Source organism: Solanum verrucosum, unplaced genomic scaffold, assembly GCF_900185275.1.
Source record: "Solanum verrucosum unplaced genomic scaffold, falcon-dt-bn FXZP01000102.1, whole genome shotgun sequence".
Taxonomy (NCBI): domain Eukaryota; kingdom Viridiplantae; phylum Streptophyta; class Magnoliopsida; order Solanales; family Solanaceae; genus Solanum; species Solanum verrucosum.
Window position 1 is genome coordinate 1,389,186 of NW_026019930.1, and position 18,917 is coordinate 1,408,102.

Here is an 18,917-nt window from a genome sequence, read left to right on the forward strand (position 1 = left end):
CATCCCCGTATCTTTTTGAAAATCTCTTTGGAGTTTCCCTCCTTTTTCTCTCCCACTTATAAATTTTGGGACTTAGGGTTTCTCTTTCTTCACATTCAGTATGACTAATTTGAACATATATCAGACCCATCTCTACCCATTCACCGCTGATGCCGCCGGTAAATTCCTAATCTAGGCAGCGAATGCACTATTTTACACTGTTGTCAGTTTTCTTTTGTGTGTTGATTCTTATTTGTCTTACTTCTACGTAGCTTCGTATGCTGAATATCGTTCTGAGTTGGAGATTGAACGGAAGGTTGGTTCGTTTTTATGTGTTTTTGTTCTATTTTCGTTCAAATATTTCACTTTGTTTTCTTGTATATTGTAGTAATTTCTATTGTATTGGAAATGTCTATTGTATTGGAAGCGTGTGGAGGCTTTGAGAAACCTTCAGGTTTATTATTCAACTAATGTGATGTTGTTCGATTGACATTGAGTTAAGATGATATGTTAGTGATAGTGGAAGAAGATACTATAATTGCCCAGAAGTTACTTTAATGGAAAAAAAATCAAATATTAAGATCTGAATACTTAAATTAAGATACTATAATTTCAAGTCACATTCTGATGCTTGTATTAGATCATCCAATATATTGTGTAGATTTTAACTGCTCTTGCAAAAGGAAGAAAGAGAGCTTGACAGAATTTTCTGTTTGTAGGGTCAACCTGTTGCGCTGAAAGCTTTATTGTCAGAGGAGAAGGCTGTACTTAAAGCTGGTTATGAGAAGGTGTTTGAATCACTGCACACGAAGGTGAAAAAGGCTAATTCAACTTGTTCTGCATCTTCATTTGTCTTGACAACAATATCTGCTTGCCCAGCCACTCCCCAATTCCTGCCCCCCAAAAAAGAACAGATAGGAAAGTAAAGAAGGAAGAGATACTTCTATTTTGTAGAAGTTAGTACCTTGCAACTGTTTTGACTCAAATTTCTTTGGATATTGAGTCATCACTGTAGAGATCCCCAAAAATTAATATACCAAGGCATATGATCTATCATAGAGCTTTTGCACCAAATATGCAAGTTTCGTAGGCATCTGGTTTTGACAAAGAAATGTGTTGTGGTATCCCTTCAAAACAATTTATATTCCTTTCCAACTAGATAGTCCATAAGAAGCTGTATATAATGACTGTATTTCTGGAGGAGACATACTGTTATAGGCCATTCTTCTCTCCCCCATCTCCCCCGGACCAGCAAAAGATATTTAATTTGCATGACTACATTTATACATGAATAAATTTTCATTCTAATGATTAATTTTCTTTACTTCCAAGTTCCCATTATCAATGCCAACTTTTGGTCCTTGGATTTTCATGTCACATTCTGTTGCCTGTATTAGATCATCCAATATTGTGTACATTTTCACTGATCTTGCGAAAGGAAGAAAGAGAGATTGACAGAATTTTCTGTTTGTAGAGTGAACGTGATGGGCTTAAAGCTTTATTTTCGAAGGAGAAGGCTGTACTTGAAGCTAAATATGAGAAGCTGCATGGATCGTTGAACTCGAAGGTGAAAAGGATAACTCAACTTGTGTCATCAATGTAACTGCTTGCCAGCCACTCCCCAATCCCCACCCCAAATAAAAAAGAAAAAGAAAGAGATAGGAAAAATAGAGAAGGAAGAAATATTTCTATTTTGTAGAAGTTAGTAATCTTGCAGCTGTTTTGACTCAAATTTCTTTGGATATCCATCCTGGTTAATCATTTTCTGGTTTCTCTGCAGAGATATGAAATAGTAAATGGTGTTGTTGAAGTGAAAGGTGATAATATGGGGACAGGAGATGGTAAACTGTGACATGCTCTTTCTTACATAGTTACATTCATGCAGAATTAATTGCAGACGGGCTTTAATCTTGTTGTTATGAACTTTTGATACAGAGAAAGGTGTTCCCAACTTCTGGCTGACTGCATTGAAGTCCTATGCGAAATACGAAGAGGAGGTAAATAATTAAAGTTATCATTGCTTCTTTCAGTAATCCATATATTGATGATTGAACTGACCGCAAGTCACTCTGTGGTAGATCTACATCTCAAAGCGGGATCAAGAAGCTTTAAAATTCCTCAAGGATATTAAGTGGTGCAGGGTCGATCATCCAAAGGGTTTTAAGTTTGATTTCTTTTTTGATACAAACCCCTTTTTCAAGAATTCTGTATTGACAAAGACCTGTCACAAAAGGGTAAATATGGCTATGGCAGAAGACGTAACATGGTAAATTCTGCTGTCTTATAATTTTGGTTCGATATCTTATGATCCTTTTTGTATTGGTTTGTTTGATGAGTGGGACGTGTTGCAGGACGGATATTGAATGGTTTCCAAGAAAATGCTTGACAAAGAAGATTGTAAAATGCAATCCAAATAAGAGGTTAATAAGTGCTAAACCAATGATCAGAACTGTCAATTGTCAAAGTTTTTTCAGTTTTTTCAAACAGCCACCGGTACCTAAACTTCGACTTCATTCATTTACTGTTAAATGTACTAATATTTCATCTGAAGTCATAACTAAGCCAAATGTATTTCTGACAGGTCACAGAACTCCTGTATCATATGCAAGCAGAGATGAGGAATTGTGAAATTGGGTCTGTAGATCATTTCTCTTTGCTTGGATGTTGCCTTTTGAGTTGATCACTTTTATTTATATCGTTGTCCTTATAAATTCCACTTTTTGTTCTATGCATCATAAGTTGCCGTTGTTTGAATCAGAAGAGTAAATGTGATGTTATATTTTCTGCTTCCATTCACAGCTCAATAATTCGGAACAAAATAATCTCTCAAGCAGTGTTGTGGTTTACTGGTGAGGCTAAACATGATGAAGACGGCAATGATTATGATGACGAAGATGACGACGATGACGACGATGATTATGCTTATGAGGACGACAACAACGATGACGACAATGGTTATGATTATAATTATGATGATGTCGACAACAACGACGATGAATATGCCGAGTATTATGATGGGGAAGACGAGGAAGAAGAAGAGAAGCCCGAAAAGAAGGTGACATTTGTTTTCCCTGCTTCTATTCAACTAATTTCCTTGCCGCACAGTTTTCTCTACCCTAAAAAATTGAAAAGGGTCCTCTTCATTTTCTTTCAGCTCTATTCTCCGGTGATTCCTATCTCCATTTTACCCTTTCCTCTCCTCCATTTTACTCTTCTACAGTTTTTTCCTTATTACTGATTAATTACAAGAGGAGATGGAACTGAAAAAGAAAAAAAAGTATCATTTTTGTTTTGGAAGCTTCTATGGAAGTCTAAACTTTGTTGTTCTAGAAGGTTCTGAGGATATTTATGTGCAGATTCAGGCGCAGCATCGGAGTCCAGTGACGAGAGGAATTGGTGTGGCAGCAGCCACAGCTACTGGTGGCACTGCCACCACAGCTGTTCCAGGTGGTGTTGCAAACCAGTTCAAGCCTACGTCTCTGTACATAGGAGACTTGAACATCAACGTGACAGATACACAACTGTACCAGCTGTTTAACCAAGCGGGTCAGGTTATATCGGTTAGGATTTGTAGGGACTTTAGCACTCGGAGATCCCTTGGCTATGGCTTCGTCAACTACAGCAACCCTCAGGATGCTGCAAGGGCAATGGAGATGTTAGATTTCACTCCTGTTAATGGAAAGTCCATTAGGGTGAAGCGCTCTCATAGGGATCCTAATTCTCCTAAGAATAGAACAGCTAATCTATTTATCAGGAATTTGGACAAGTCAATCGACATCGAAGCTTTACATGACACCTTTTCAAGCTTTGGCCACATTCCTTCTTGCAAGATAGTTACTGATTCTAATGGCCAGTCGAAGGGTTATGGTTTTGTACAATTTGACAATGATGAATCCGCTCAAAGTGCCATAGATAAGTTAAATGGTATGCTCATCAATGGTAAGCAAGTGTATGTTGCACATGCTCTTTGCAAAGAGAAGGGTGGCAGAGGCACAAGCTGGGGAAGGTCAATGGAGTGGTGAACGTCCTCCAGTGCGCAGGCAATAGTAATTTGTGGTGGTTGCCCACTAGGCTAAAAGCTATGGGGAAGGACCAATCTTGAAACCCTTGGTTGATAAATTTGCCTTCGCCTCATTTTGGTATGTTCATCTTTCCTTTTTGTCTATTCGTTTTTCCCATCTTTCTCTTTAGTCTTTTACTTGTTGGCAGTGATTTTGTGATCTCTCAGGGTTATTTTTTGTTGCCTGTTGTCAACCTTTTGTTATCATGATATATTTGGCTTTCTTCCCCACCTTTTTCTATCACCCTCCTCTTTACCGCCCTAGGTAGTTTGTTACAGCTATGATTGTCTATTGTGAAGGTTAATAGATGATCCAATTTTGTATCTACTATATATATATATTTTGTTACAGCTATGATTGTCTATTGTGAAGGTTAATAGATGATCCAATTTTGTATCTACTATATATATATATATATACTAGCTGCCTAGTAAATATCATTTCGGATTATGTAAATATGTTATCGAATTCTGTGTTTTTACTTCTCTTTATTAATGATAAAAATACCGTAAGAATGAAATTTTCTATAATGAAGTACCAATGTGGAAAGGGAGGAGAGTCCTAAATAGAAATGAGAAATTTGCGGCCAGTAAAGTCAAACTCAAACAGCACGCCAAAAACATGGGTCATTACCTGATTGCCAAATTTGTTCTTGACGAGAGAGAGTTGCAGACACCCTTCACTTCCAACTTGAATGTAATGAGTTCGAATCACAAGGGAGCAAAAATGTGGGGCACCTAGTGAGGGGTAAAAAAATGAATAAAAAATAGGGCTGGCATATTAGCTAGCTGAAAGGGATGTCTGATTTTGATTAAACAAGAGTGAGAAATATCCTGAATTTGAGTGTGATTGTAATATGGGCATATGCCTTCCTCCTACCCGTGAGCATGAGGTCCCCATTGTGATTTGTGTGTGAATTTGAAACTAATAATCGAGGGCTGGCATATTGGCTTATCACGTTTAATTTATAACAAAGCCAATTGCATGCTGACATTTGTTTGGTCAGTTTGAGTTGGTGACTTGGAAGAAAAGTACTACCTACCTTTCTGTGTCCGTAAAATGAGAAGTTTATAGTAAAATTATTTTTGAATATAAGTTGAATTCTTTTACGAGATAGAGACACATGGGCCATAGAGAGCTATGTTTATTGTCGGGTCACGGACGATTCTGCTCATGCGTCCCCATCAGCCAGACAGTCACTCCTTTGCAGCTTCCCGGAAGTTGTGACTTGTGAGTAGAATTTTCCTCTTTAATCTGCTGTGTACTTTCTGAATAATAAATAAACACAATAACAAAATATACTCTAGGCATTTCCCACAGGCTTTTAGTTTTGTTCTTTCTTCTATTTAGGGGCAGATATAGGGTTTTGAGTGCGGAATTTCGGGAATCTAATATCTTTTGTGCAAATAAAGTATTTATATTGAGAAATCTATTAAATATATAAGAAATATGTGTTGAAAATCTAGTAACAAAGTATGTACTTGGTCCAGCGGTAAAAAATGGAACTCACTTTGTTGCTCTCATTCATGAGGGTTCAATTTCCCAAGGGCACTTATAACAGAGTTCTTGTTTTTTTTTAATTTGAGATCGTTAGAAACTCATGAACTTCAAAACTTATATTTGATTTAGCTAAAGTGTCCTTTTTAGTGAGAATATGTACCATTCTAAGCAGGGTCGATGATAAGTATCAGCATTTATGCCTTCCACAAGTAATATTTTTTATTTTCTTATCAAACATCAATATGAAAATTAAAAAGATCATTTATTTTTCGACAAAGTACTTCTCCTTCATACACCCTTCAACATTGTCAGAATCAAAGTTTCACCATCACTCTTTAAACAAAATATTTTCCCTTCATTTTCTTAATAATATAAAATTATGAAATTGGCACGTACGGAGATGTAAATAAGTGTTCTATTGGAAACGAATGTGGTTATTTCTTTTTTAATTAGAGGCGTGTTTTAAGTTGAGTATGAAAAAAATCCTTTGGTAGAAAATGTTTCTGCTGAGATTTTCGAATATTTAAATTAATCAAATTTCAATACAGATATCATAGAAGTGCTATTACATGTAATAAATAAATTAAACAAAAGACAAAAGTGGGTCCCTTCTTGCTAATTTCCTCTGCTCTACAGCATCCAGCACTTAATAAGCTTTCTCCTTGATAGTGGCGGCCATAAATTTTAGGAAGGGATGTCCCAATATAAAAAGTAATCACACAATAAATAGAAATAAGGAAAGTTATATATATATATATTAGATACTGGTGCCCGTATTAGCACTAGCACGGGCTCATTATGTATTATTTTTTATTTTAATTTGTATGGCACAGACAAAATTAAAGAGTTAATCAAATTTTAATATTAATTTATTGTTAACTATGGTAAATTTTTTTTATGTCTTTTAACATTATAAATTGCTAATTATTATTGTATGATTTGTAATATCTTTTATGCAATTTTCAAATAATAAAGGTTATTTCTTCTTTCTCAATTTATATGGTACTAATAAAATTTCAAGATTCAATCAATTTTTTTGTCTTTGAAATATTTCTAGTTGTTAATTATTGTAATTTATAGTACTTTTTAAGTAATTTTCAAATAATATATATTATTTCATTTCTCCCAATTTATGTGTCAACGATAAAATTTGAAGAGGCAATCAGATCTTTTATATATTTTTATATCTTTGGAACATTTAAGTAACTTATTATGGTGATTTATAATATTTTATAAAATTTATTTAATTTTTTTTAAAAAAAAAAACGAATTCATCGTAGAAAAATTACCAAAGCATCCTTCAATACATCAATAATGGGTCCCACTTTTTGTTTAAAAAATATGCATTTTGGGAGGATATTTTTGTCCAAAGTGGAAATAGAAGAAGTATAAAGCATTAAAGTCTTTTAAAATTTTAAATTGTCAGTTATTATCATATGATTTGTAATATTTTTACGCAACTTTCAAATAATAAAGGTCATTTCTTCTTTCTCAATTTATGTGATACTAATAAAATTTTGAGATTCAATCAATTTTTTTTTTGTCTTTGAAATATTTCTAGTTGTTACGGTTGTCACAGAGTTACCATCAAGGATAGTTTCGTCATTTGATTCTAATTTGAGCTGCTAACATGCCGAGGTGTGGGTTTCCACGTGGTTTAAACACAGTAATAATTCACGTCTTTTTTTCCTCTTCCCGGTTCCCACTAACGATTCCCAAGGAGGAAAAATGGTGATTGTTCTGATTTCCCTTTTTGCTTCCTTTTTTGCTTTGCTGCTTCTTTATCATTCTTAACTCAAACTTGTCCACAAATAGCTAGTCATAGGAGTTGTTGTCAAGGTCCTGTTCTGTATAAGGTATCTGATTCATTGTCTAGCTGACCAAATAAAAAGCTGTGTGGGGAAGATAATCTTGGTATAAAGTGCTAAATATGATAAATTGATATAAGCCCTCTCAAGTAAAATAATTTTTAAGAAGAAATTTGAGGGAGCCCTATCCTCCATCAACTTTCGAAAAGGTAACTTCTTGTTCTTCAATCATGAAAAAACACTCCCAAGTCTCCAAGAAAGCAAAATCAGAGCAAACAAATCAATGACTTTCAGACTGAGTACATACTTAAATCTATTAACATGTACAAAATGCTATGCAATCAACCATTTCAAATGAAAAAGAAGGTGAAATATTTTTCTGCTAAAAGAATCATATTAGTCATTTTTTCGAATGTACATATCATCTTGTTTATTCTCATAATTTTCCTTTGGTTCTGTGCAACAATATTTCAAACACCAAAGAACTGTCAAAATAGCCGTGATATGTGCCTTGTAAACACCATATGCTTTTCATTAGATATTCTCTCTGTCACTTAAAACCGACAAAAATCATCAATGATCAATTTTCTATTTCAAAATTGCTAGTGAAATCTTAGTCAAAAGCACACTAACTTCACCAAACATTTTCAAATTTGATATTTAATCTCACTAAAAGATCTCTAATAAAATCCAACAACACATAATCTAAATAATACACAATTTGGAGAAACCCAATTTAAAAGTCAAATTTTGAAGCTTCGGACTTTCTTCGTCTAGATCAGACAAAAGAAGCCACATTATAAAGCTCAAATGGTCTCCAAATCATTAACAAACCATCACAATTTAGTTCAATAAAGTTTTCTTTTGATATATCCAAAACGACAAACTTCAAATTTCGAAAGATTCCGTAACTCTGTTATATTTAATCCAACATCAAGCTTCAATTTTGAGAAAAATTATTTTAAGCTCAAAAACTTATTTTTAATTGAGTTCACAAACTAAAATACAGATGTTTGAAAGTAAATAAAATTAGTGCATGTGTGAATAATCATAGTAGGAGATTTGGAAGCCAGTCGAGCCAAAACTGAAAATTTGTTTTTTAAAAAGCAAATAGTGAAATATCAAATTAAATTTTTCTGAGAAGAAAATCAAAATAGAGAATTAATACCTAACAAAGATCCATGGAAGTGAGAGGAGAGAGACAAATGAAAACCGAAGATTGAAAAACAGTAGTTAAAGATGTGTCAGCCTAGAAAGGAAAACAACAAAGGCTTAATACGTGTTAATATTACTGGAAAAGTGGTACTATTTACCAATAAGACAACGACTTGACATTAAATTATGGTACAATAAATATTACTTTTTGTACAAGTATTTGTTGTTGTGTTCGTCCTTTAGAAGTGCCACTTCTAAATAAGAGTATAATATATATATATATATATATACTTAGCTGGTTTGGAGGATGATTATTTATATGGATGACTTGAGATCGATTCTCCCTCAATGCCTTCTGAGTTGAATTTATCGCATAGAACATGCGTAGTGCATTTTGCATTCTATTCGGCCAAAGAATAGAGATCATGACAGAGATCGTAGCTCCAGCTCGCTGCGCCTTGATTTCTTTGAATCTCTTAATTTGCTGTCATGCATATACGATCATATTATATACTAGTAATACTAATAGGTCCTGAATTATTTTGGAATATAATGGACCCCAATGCTTTTCCTTTTGCCGCCTCGTGAACTCACAACAGAATTATCCTACGTACCGATAACTACTAGGAATTTTAATTATTTTTTTAAAAAAAAACTACTAGGAGTATTAGAATATACTCAAAATCTGTTAAAGCCAAATTTACTGTATTTTACCTCCAATAACTAAAGATCTTCAAGAAACACTTTGTTAAATTCTCGAAGCTCAGTCTAGAGTAGGTTTTCTTCATAGGATCAAACGTTTGGCTTAAAGGAAAATGCTTCCTCAGAAAATAGTAAACGATTTACTTAATTTTGTATGTTTGATAAATAAATAAATAAAAAGTATTATTTTAAAAATATTTATATATAATATAGTCAAACACTATAACAATGGTCAGGGATAGGTGAGAACGGATTTTGGGGTGGGCCCTTAGGGTGGGTAGCAAGAGTGCGGGGATGCGTGGAGTATTGGGAGTGGGAGATAATTAACCTGAAATGTCACTTATGAAATTGGTTTTCTTCTACTCTTCCTAGAAAGATTATTTTTCTGATTTTTAAGAAACAAATTTTTCTAAAAATAAGAATAATTATATTTTAACCAACAAAATATGTGGAAATTGAAAACTCCACCCCAAAAACACACACAGAGCCTCTAAAAACAATATAACAAAATGAAAACCAATATATATTATATTTTTTCCTACTTAATTTTCTTTATCTTTTTCCCTTATAAAACATAAAATCATATAAAATCACAGTAAGGAATATTAATTGCTCGTCAATTGGTCAATGCAGACTTGTCTTTCCATAATAAGCTGCCACATATTTTTCTTTTTTCTTTTTTGGCGTCTTGAAGAAGTAATAAGAAAATATTCAAAAGTTTGCAATTGCAATTAATTATCTATTGAATGAAAATGATTTAGTTTTAAATATATATCATTATTAGAATAAACCAATCTAATGCAAAAAAGTCAAAAAAGAGAATAGTTTAACCAAGTTGCTTGTTTATCAATAATAATTTACCAAGTTGTTTATCAATAATAATTTTATTGAGGGAGTTGAAAAAGTGAGATAAAGCAAGAGCTTTAATTAACTGAGAGATTATTTTATAATACGTACAATTTGTGACATGGTGTATTAATCAAGTTTAATAATAGGATGTAGTTGTCAAATCTAACCTTGTCCTTAATTACTCATTTTTCTTTTGTTGAGAAAGTGTAGGATTCAAATCAATTTGATATATGGTCAAAAAAGTACTCAACTAAAGTGAATATACATGCATGGCGTTATTATATTCTTACTCTTAATTAATGTGAGGACTCTCGAGTTTAAATTTTGGAATAGAGTCGTTTTTGGTTACGAGTGCTTTATATATCTCATTATCTCAGCACAAATAAGAATTAAGTAAATGAAGAAAGTGGATATCAAACACCGGATATAAGGTAAACAAAAATCATAATCTTAATTCTAAACCTCTCATCTATCTTTCTTCCATCTTTATGTAGTTGTGAGACCACTAAAGGTTTTGATTGAGCGTAAGTACGATTTCATTCTTAACAGAATATTTCGAATCCAAACTCTGATCGACTAAATGAATATTTTGCTCTCAAATGAGATTTTTTCTTTATGTAAATTTAAATTAATCGAACCTCAAAAAGACTACCAAACAACTAAGAAGAAAAAAGAAGCTCAATTGTAGGAGAGGAAAAGGAGTTTCTGCATTGTTAGAAAAGTAGTCAAGGTTGAATGACAATGAAATAATAATGAAAGAGCAACACATATAAAAGAAGGAAATTTAAAATTGTAAACTTTTTAGGGGCAAGATATATTATGCATGTTTGTTAGGAATAAGTAATCAATGAGTCAATCATGCATGTCATTGTTAATAGATAAAGCTTACATTAATTAACAGATGGGTCTACTCTTACCAATAATGATGCTACTATACTAATATCATTCATTTTTTTAGTTTGTTCAATAAAAGAATGATTAACTTTTATTTTTATATTTGAAATAATTAAATATTTTTTATTTTCTGATATTTATATTGAGACCCAAAAATCTAAATTCGCATATTGCAAGACTCTTTTTTAGGTGCAACGCTCCATGAAATTTTCATTCTCAGAGGCTTAAACTTGAGACTTCCTTATTAAGAGTAGAGGAGTTCCAATTATATCACCACAATTCATATTAATACACTTTTTATAGCTACATAAGTATAATTTATTTTAAATTATTTATAAATTTTTAATTAAAAATTTCAAATTCCAAATTTCATATAGTACTCGTTCATATAAATTGAGAGAGGAGAGGGAGTATAGTCAATTCAACGTCTCCGTCTCGTTCAATCAATGTCTAAGTCTCTATCAATACAATACTCTTCAAATACAAATCAAACACTCTTTTAGATACTATATGTTGAATTTTTAGCTATTTTATGATAGAGTGGAAAAGTTGGTGCAATTAGGCAAAAGTCTTATTTTAAACAAAAGTTTAAACATTACTATATCGTTGAAAGACAATATACATATATATATTATTACAACAATAATAACAACATACCCGTGTAATTCATATATAATTGAGGTCTGAAAAAGTTAATGTATATGCATACTTTATCTTTTCCTTGATAAGTAAAAAAATTATTTTTGATAGACCCTCTATATATATACTTCTTCTGCCCCAAGTTATTACTCATTTTCTTTTTAAATCAGTCTCAAGAATGCCATATTTCTATATTTAGTAAAAAATTAACTTTAAAAAATACTTCCTCTGTCCATTTTTAGTTGTCATGGTATCCTTTTTTAGAGTCAAACTATAACAACTTTGACTAACATTTTACGATGTAATTTTTCATCATATTGATATGCAAAAAAATGCAATTTATAGTACTTTTCATATAGTTTTTGAATATCTAAATTTTTTGTTTAAAATATCGAATTAATGTAATGTAATTTAACTTTGAAAACTAGTCAAATTGACTTTCGAAAAGCGCAACATGACAACTAAAAGTGGACAGAAGAAATAGTTTTTTTTACCGTGGTGTCCAAGTCAGCTTATCAGCCACATGTACCAGGTAATTTTGTCTATCAAGACTAAGATAGATGAAAAGGATTCTCAACCAGTTCATTGACCACTAGGCCACACCCTAGGGTACTTATTTTACCTTATGATTAATATTCACAAAATTAAATATTTATAACTTTATTTAAACTACATCATATAAATTGAGACGGTGAGAGTACATTATGCATGGTAGAATAAATAAAAAAAGATTGAGATATTTATTATGGGTAGAGAAGAGAACAAAAGAAAAGACAGAAAGTTAGCCTTATAGAGAGTGTGGGAGAAAGAGAGAGAGAGAGGATTACAGTCTCTTCTCATCCACATCTCTCATCTCATAAACTCAATCTTTTCCTTCTCATTTTTTGTTGCAACAAAAAACTACTAACAGCTTGTTTGTTTTGTTGATGCCAAAATCAAGAAGAAATATTGAAGCTAATTTTAAGGTTCAAACAACTTAATTTTGCCTCTATATGTATGTTGGCTCTATTTGTTCACCTATACTATACTATACTTTTGCTTTTATATATCTAGGTTATTGTTTTTGTCTTAATTAGATCTATATTATCTCTCTAATTTTTCTATTTTTTTAAGCAGAAAAGAGTCAACAAACATAACATGTCCATTGTAACTTGTGAAGAAGCTGCTGCAAGTTTATCTTCTTCTTCCAACATGAATAATGATACTAATGGAGCCTTTTGCTATCCACCTCAACATCAATTAGTTACTCAACAAATCAAGAAAAAGAGAAACCAACCAGGCAATCCAGGTATACAATAATTATCAGGTCATTCAAAAGATATTTACCGATAAATCTCCTCCTTAAAACGTGAGCTTTTGTAATACAGAAAATAAGACAAGTTATCTGTTATATATCACGTAAGGTGATAATTACATGATGCATAAAAACTCCAAATTTGGATTTGTGTATATGACTTGTTTTTTTTTTTCTTTCTCAAGATCTAAACTTATATACAACGATAGCATAAAAAAAAAATATATATCTGTTTGTCTAACATTTTTCAGTTATTATAATTTCACTTATTATATATGGATATATATACAATCACCTGTTGTTTTAGATTATAAGTATACAAAAAGTTAAACTTGTTTAATACATATGTTTCAACCGGTAAATATATAGAAGTTAAAACTCTTTTAATAATCATCTAGTTTATTTTCAGACATGTTTCAACTGGTGAGTATATAGAAGTTAAACTCGTTTAATAATTATTTGATTATTTATAGATCCAGAAGCAGAAGTGATAGCTTTATCACCCAGGACACTAGTGGCAACCAACAGATTCTTTTGTGAAATTTGTAACAAAGGGTTTCAAAGAGACCAAAATCTACAACTCCATAGAAGAGGACACAATTTGCCATGGAAGTTAAAGAAGAGAGATAATAAGGAAGTAGTGAGGAAGAAAGTGTATATTTGTCCAGAGTCAAGTTGTGTGCACCATGATCCGTCTAGGGCATTAGGAGATCTTACTGGAATTAAGAAGCATTTTAGCAGAAAACATGGTGAGAAGAAGTGGAAATGTGAGAAATGTTCAAAGCGTTATGCTGTTCAATCTGATTGCAAAGCTCATTTCAAGACTTGTGGTACTAGAGAATACAAATGTGAATGTGGTACTATTTTTTCAAGGTACGTAACCATTTCGAATTCAAAATTATAAGTTTATACAATATTTAGGATAAAATTATTAGATTTTATCGAATTCATTAGTAGTTAAATTGCAAAAAACATTATTCTGGCTATATTGGAGTATGAACACGAAAACGAGTTTATCAACAAACATTTCTAGACTCTTATCATAAAGTGGTACCTATAGTACTCTCTTTTTGTTCTACTTTTTTGAATTTTGAGTTCTATCTTTTGTGGTGTGTACGTGTAAAGTGATAATAATGGGATTACTGTGGTGTGCAATCATTAAACAATAATTAATATGATATCAGTATCATATTTCCACCCATTCCCATTAATAATAAGGGGACAAACTAATAAAACCAACTATTATAGTGCCCATTAATCTTTTCAACATATTACTAGTAAGTATTTTCTCATCTCAATTTATATGACACACTTTCTTTTTTTAGTCAGTGCAATATAACGATAATGATATTGATTTTTTTTTCTTCTTCAGACGAGATAGTTTCATCACACACAGAGCATTCTGCGAAACTTTAGCTATGGAGAGTGCAAGATCAGTAATAAATGGACGAAATCCAACAATTTTCTCACCTCAATTGAATCTCCAGTTTCAACAACCTCACTTCTTTAATAGCCATGAACAGATTCAAGCTACTACGTTTCCCATGAAAAAAGAGCAGCAAAGTAGTGATTTCAGACATATTGAGATTCCTCCATGGCTAATTACCACTAATTCCCAACCATTTCAGCTTGGAGCTATTAATCATGGTCCTTCACCACTGAGTAATTTTAGCTCATCGTCGATTTTTCCAGCTACTACTAGGTTAGATCAACAATACACACAGAGCGGCCACAAAGATTTAAATCTTCATCACCCAAACCCTAATCTCAGAGGTAATGAAGAGTTTAACTCACCCATTTTGAATATAAAGTTCATAGATATATTTGAACTTTTTCTCTTTTGTTTAATTGTGCTTGTATTGGACATGAGCAGGACCTACATTAGGTTACGATTCAATGGGAGAATCAGGTGCGGTCTCTCCAGTACACATTTCTGCAACTGCATTGCTGCAGAAAGCAGCACAGTTTGGTGCTACAATTAGTAACAAAGTAAGTGCTGTCACTGCTACTGCTGCTTACACAGGCACAGCAAAAATACCCCACAATACTCACGTGTCTGTTACTAGTACTGATTCTGCTACCAAACAAACTCATCAGAAATTGTCCTCACGTGAAGACCTGACCACTATTACTGGGCCTGCAAATATAAGTGGCATCATGACATCTTTTTCTAATGGCTTTGATGGGTCAACAATGTTTGAAGATGCGATATTATTCGGTGGATTCAACAATATGAATTCAAAGAAAGAGGACGAGGAGGAGAATCAACAACTCTACTTCAATGGAAGTATGAATGAGGAGGATCATGTATTGACCAAAGATTTCTTGGGTTTAAAACCTCTCTCTCATACTGATGATATTTTCAACATTGCTGCTCTTGTTAATACTGAACCTCATCACTTTAAAAATCATAAAACTTGGCAAAGTTAATTATAATTATTGTACACCTCTAGCTAGATATATAGCTAGAAACTGATATATGTATTGTACAAAAGTGCATGTAGAACTGGGTGAAAGTTCAGATAATCAATCTGTCCTCACCACCAAGAAACCAATAGATTATTATTATATTCATTTAGTTTTATTTTTGATGTGTGTTACATGTTTTTTAAGTTTTATAGATGGAAGTTCGTTGTCATCTATGGATGTTCACGGTACGAATATTTTGATGATATTTTGAAATATTTTTTTTTATGAAGTTAATATACATAAGTCGGTATATTTTTTTAATAATATTTTTTATATAATTTTTAAATATTTAAATTTTAATTAAAGAATGTTGATTTAATATGTTAATCCATCCTATTTAATTAAGTAAAAATTAAAGGAATCCCATAGTGTAGGATATAAATTACATCCTATCCCAACTAATTTACATTTTACAAAAAATCCCTTAAAAAGGTAGGCGAATGATACATAGCTACAGTGCTGATACATTGTCACTGATACACGCTAAATAACTGAATGTCGCGCTAAAAAAGGAAAAAAAACGTAACAATTAAGTCTGTTAATTTAATTAGCTTAATTTACGCCTAACTGATCCTAAACATTCCTTATCTTAATAGGTAATCTACTCAGACATTACAAAATTTCAAATTTCAAAATTATATCTTCTACATTGAAGAACAATTTGTGAACATCCATCCATTTAGAAAAAGCTAGAAATACGAATAAAACTCTGATTTTTTGCTGATACAAGATGAATATATCAATTTTACTGAGACATTCAGGAATTTGGGTCAGCGAAGTGAAATATGAAAGTTACAAAAGTGACAGAATCGTTGTTGGACAATCAATTTCGTGTTTGAATCTCAAAGCAGCAATTTCAGCCGAGTTGGATATCGATGTATCAAGGAAAAACATTGAAATTAGTTACATCGTAAAAGGTAACTCGTCTCCAATGAAAATTAAGAACGACATGGGTGTTAAACTTTATTTAGAAGTGAAAAAAAGTGAGCCAGGATTTGCAATGTATCCATTATGTATTGACACAAATGAAAAGATTGGCGGTGATGTACATAACTTTGATGGAGCATGCGGAGAAATTACGTGTGTAGAAGGCACAACACAGGATACAGAAGCTCTTGCAGTGGTTGAATCAAGAATTTGTGACTCGTATTATATTCCATAATTGGAAGTTACAAATTACATAATTGATTCAAATAGTATAGAGGTGAAGACAGGTCAGTTATATAAGGATAAATCAACACTCATAGATGTGATGGCGAAATATAAGATAAAGAACAACTTCAATAGCAAAGTAAAGAGATCTAATAGACAAAGGTATGCGAGTATTTGATTTGTTTTGTGAAGAACTGTGGTTGGATTCGTTAGATCTATAAATGGTGATACCATTATTTTGTTTTAATGTATGATACATTATTAAATAGAAAGTCATTGATTTTGATTTTTTGTTTAGTTCGTTGAATATGATTTGTGGTAGATTGATAATGATACATTATTTGTTGATACATTAAGTTAATATTGTTGATACGTTCAGATTAGACTGTTTAAAAATTAAATAATTTAATCGCAAAATTCATGTAGCCGATACATTCCGTCATTTTGTGATACATGATTCATTATTTTATTTTTTTTGAATTTGATAAAAATAATTGTGTTGGTTGTTAATATTATTGATACAAAAAATACATCATTCTTTGGTTACTTTGAACTTTAGTGTTTTATCTATTATAACATGTAACTGCTATATGTATTAATATGATGAAAAAAATTGTACAGTTATGTGTTGGTATGCTTTTCAGATGAATGTAGTTGGACTATAAAGGCTTTCTGCAGAAAAAAATCTGATGTTTTCAAAGTTAGATACTTCAATAGTAAACATACGTGTCCAATATGGGATAGGGTACTAACCAAAGTCCAAGCAACAATCGGGTTTGTAAGTGGTTTGACTGCTCCCAAATTGGTCAACCATAAAAGAATTCATACTCCGAAAGATATAATTGCTAATATTAGAGAATTTTATGGAGTTCAAATATCTTACTAGCAGGCATGGCGTGCTAAAGAACGTGCACTAGAAATGATAAGGGGTAAACCATCTGCTGGATATAGACAGATGCCGAGATACATATACATGTTAAATACTATTTTTCCAAATTCTTATATAAGGATGCAGAAAACTGAGGAAGATGAATTTATGTATATGTTCGTAGCCTTAAGACCATTGATTAGGGGGTTTGATTACTGCAGACCAATAGTTGTTGTCGATGGTGCACATCTGGGCGGAGCTTACAAAGGAACATTTGTATCAGCAAGCACACTTGATGGGGCAGGTATGTATTTTTTGTAGTTGTGAGGTGTTTGTAAATGTTATGTATCAAATGAAATAATATGTGTTGCTCTGTAATTAGGTTGTATATTTCCATTGTCATATGGTGTTGTGGACACTGAAAATGACTGTTCATGGACATGGTTCTTCGAACAATTCAAAAATGCATTTGGCGAGCGCGAAGAAATGTGTGTTGTATCAGATAGGAATGAGAGTATTATGAAGAGTGTAAGGATTGTGTTCCCAAATATACCTCATTATGCATGCATATGACATCTTTGGAAGAATGTCTGTGGAAACTTCAAAAGGAGCAGAAACACCTTAAGTGATCTATTTTACTCTATGGCCAAGACATACAAAAATGAGGATTTTGATAAATTGATGGCTAAGGTTGATAAAATTGATCACAGGGTTAAGGAGTACCTTGAGGATGCAGGGTATGAGAAGTGGTCGAGAGTTCATTCAACAGTAAATAGAGGTAGAATGATGACTTCGAACATTGTGGAATGTATCAATGGTTGTCTTGTTGAAGCACGACAATTGTCTATATTAGAATTCTTGGAAGAAGTTAGAATTCTATTTGGTTCTTTGGCATTGCAAAAACAGAGAAATAGTCTCCTATACAAAGGACACATTGGGGAGAAGATTTGAGGAGGTATTGATTATAAACGCGTCTAAAAGTTCGAAGATGGAAGTATGTGTCATGATACATTATTTTATATTCTACGTATATAATTCGGTGTATCATTCTGTTGTTTGAACATGATTTCTTTAAATGTACGCAGGTTGTTCCATCATCTGAATTTATTTTCTTGGTTTATGAAGCTGGAAGAAGATACATTGCTTGCCTTGAGCGGAAAGCATGTTCTTGTGGAAGATTTCAACTAGATGAGATACCTTGCGCACATGCAATCGTTGTTTTAAAGGAAAAGAATGTTAAAGATATGCATCCATATTGCTCTGATTACTACAAGCCTGATGCATTAGCAAAAGCATATGAGATTCTAATGGTTCCAATGCCAGATAAGGAAGATTGGCCAGCTCATGAGGATGTTGTAGCTGAAACTGTGTATCCACCTAGATACAGACGATTAGCTGGACGACCAAGGAAAAGAAGAAAAAAGAATGCAGATGAAAAGATTACAGTGAACACAAATTGTTGTGGACAAGAAAGTCACAACAGAAGAACTTGTACTTTCTTTCCAAAAGAAAAGTGAAATCATCATAATGTTTATATGACATTAATG

At 32.4% G+C, this 18,917-nt stretch overlaps 4 protein-coding genes and 1 pseudogene across 7 annotated transcripts in view; all 5 read left to right on the top strand.

Moving 5' to 3' along the window:
• The window catches only part of LOC125832759 (beta-galactosidase 17), a 48,521-nt gene that overhangs the window by 4,377 nt on the left and 25,227 nt on the right, over positions 1–18,917 (top strand). The gene's annotated exons all lie outside the window — the stretch shown is intronic.
• LOC125831317 (nucleosome assembly protein 1;3-like) lies at positions 101–3,217 on the top strand. Its single transcript, XM_049510519.1, is given in 10 exon segments — positions 101–158; positions 252–433; positions 699–791; positions 1,454–1,546; positions 1,760–1,820; positions 1,915–1,976; positions 2,058–2,245; positions 2,331–2,472; positions 2,561–2,617; positions 2,738–3,217. Coding segments are annotated over 10 exon segments (1,416 nt in total).
• Positions 3,234–4,146, top strand: LOC125831327 (polyadenylate-binding protein 2-like). Its single transcript, XM_049510530.1, has one exon. The coding sequence runs from the start codon at positions 3,234–3,236 to the stop codon at positions 3,999–4,001; it is 768 nt and encodes a 255-aa protein (XP_049366487.1). The 3' UTR covers positions 4,002–4,146.
• Positions 12,337–15,405, top strand: LOC125832771 (protein indeterminate-domain 11-like). Of its 4 annotated transcripts, none has more exons than XM_049511975.1 (5): positions 12,337–12,552; positions 12,704–12,875; positions 13,355–13,754; positions 14,254–14,654; positions 14,755–15,405. In XM_049511975.1, the coding sequence occupies exons 1-5, from the start codon at positions 12,514–12,516 to the stop codon at positions 15,309–15,311; spliced, it is 1,569 nt and encodes a 522-aa protein (XP_049367932.1). In that variant the 5' UTR covers positions 12,337–12,513; the 3' UTR covers positions 15,312–15,405. The 4 variants fall into 4 exon arrangements, with proteins under 4 accessions (XP_049367932.1, XP_049367926.1, XP_049367936.1 ...); XM_049511969.1 differs by having other exon boundaries at positions 12,339–12,552; positions 12,701–12,875; positions 14,755–15,315; XM_049511979.1 differs by having other exon boundaries at positions 12,367–12,581; positions 14,755–15,315.
• LOC125831336 (uncharacterized) lies at positions 16,081–18,887 on the top strand (annotated as a pseudogene).

Coding starts and splice junctions, on each gene's coding strand:
- LOC125831327 (XM_049510530.1), top strand. CDS start 3,234: ATGGAACTGAAAAAGAAAAAAAAGTATCATTTTTGTTTTGGAAGCTTC.
- LOC125832771 (XM_049511969.1), top strand. CDS start 12,514: ATGCCAAAATCAAGAAGAAATATTGAAGCTAATTTTAAG. Junction 12,553..12,700: donor ATATTGAAGCTAATTTTAAG/GTTCAAACAACT, acceptor TATTTTTTTAAG/CAGAAAAGAGTCAACAAACA. Junction 14,655..14,754: donor CCCAAACCCTAATCTCAGAG/GTAATGAAGAGT, acceptor GGACATGAGCAG/GACCTACATTAGGTTACGAT.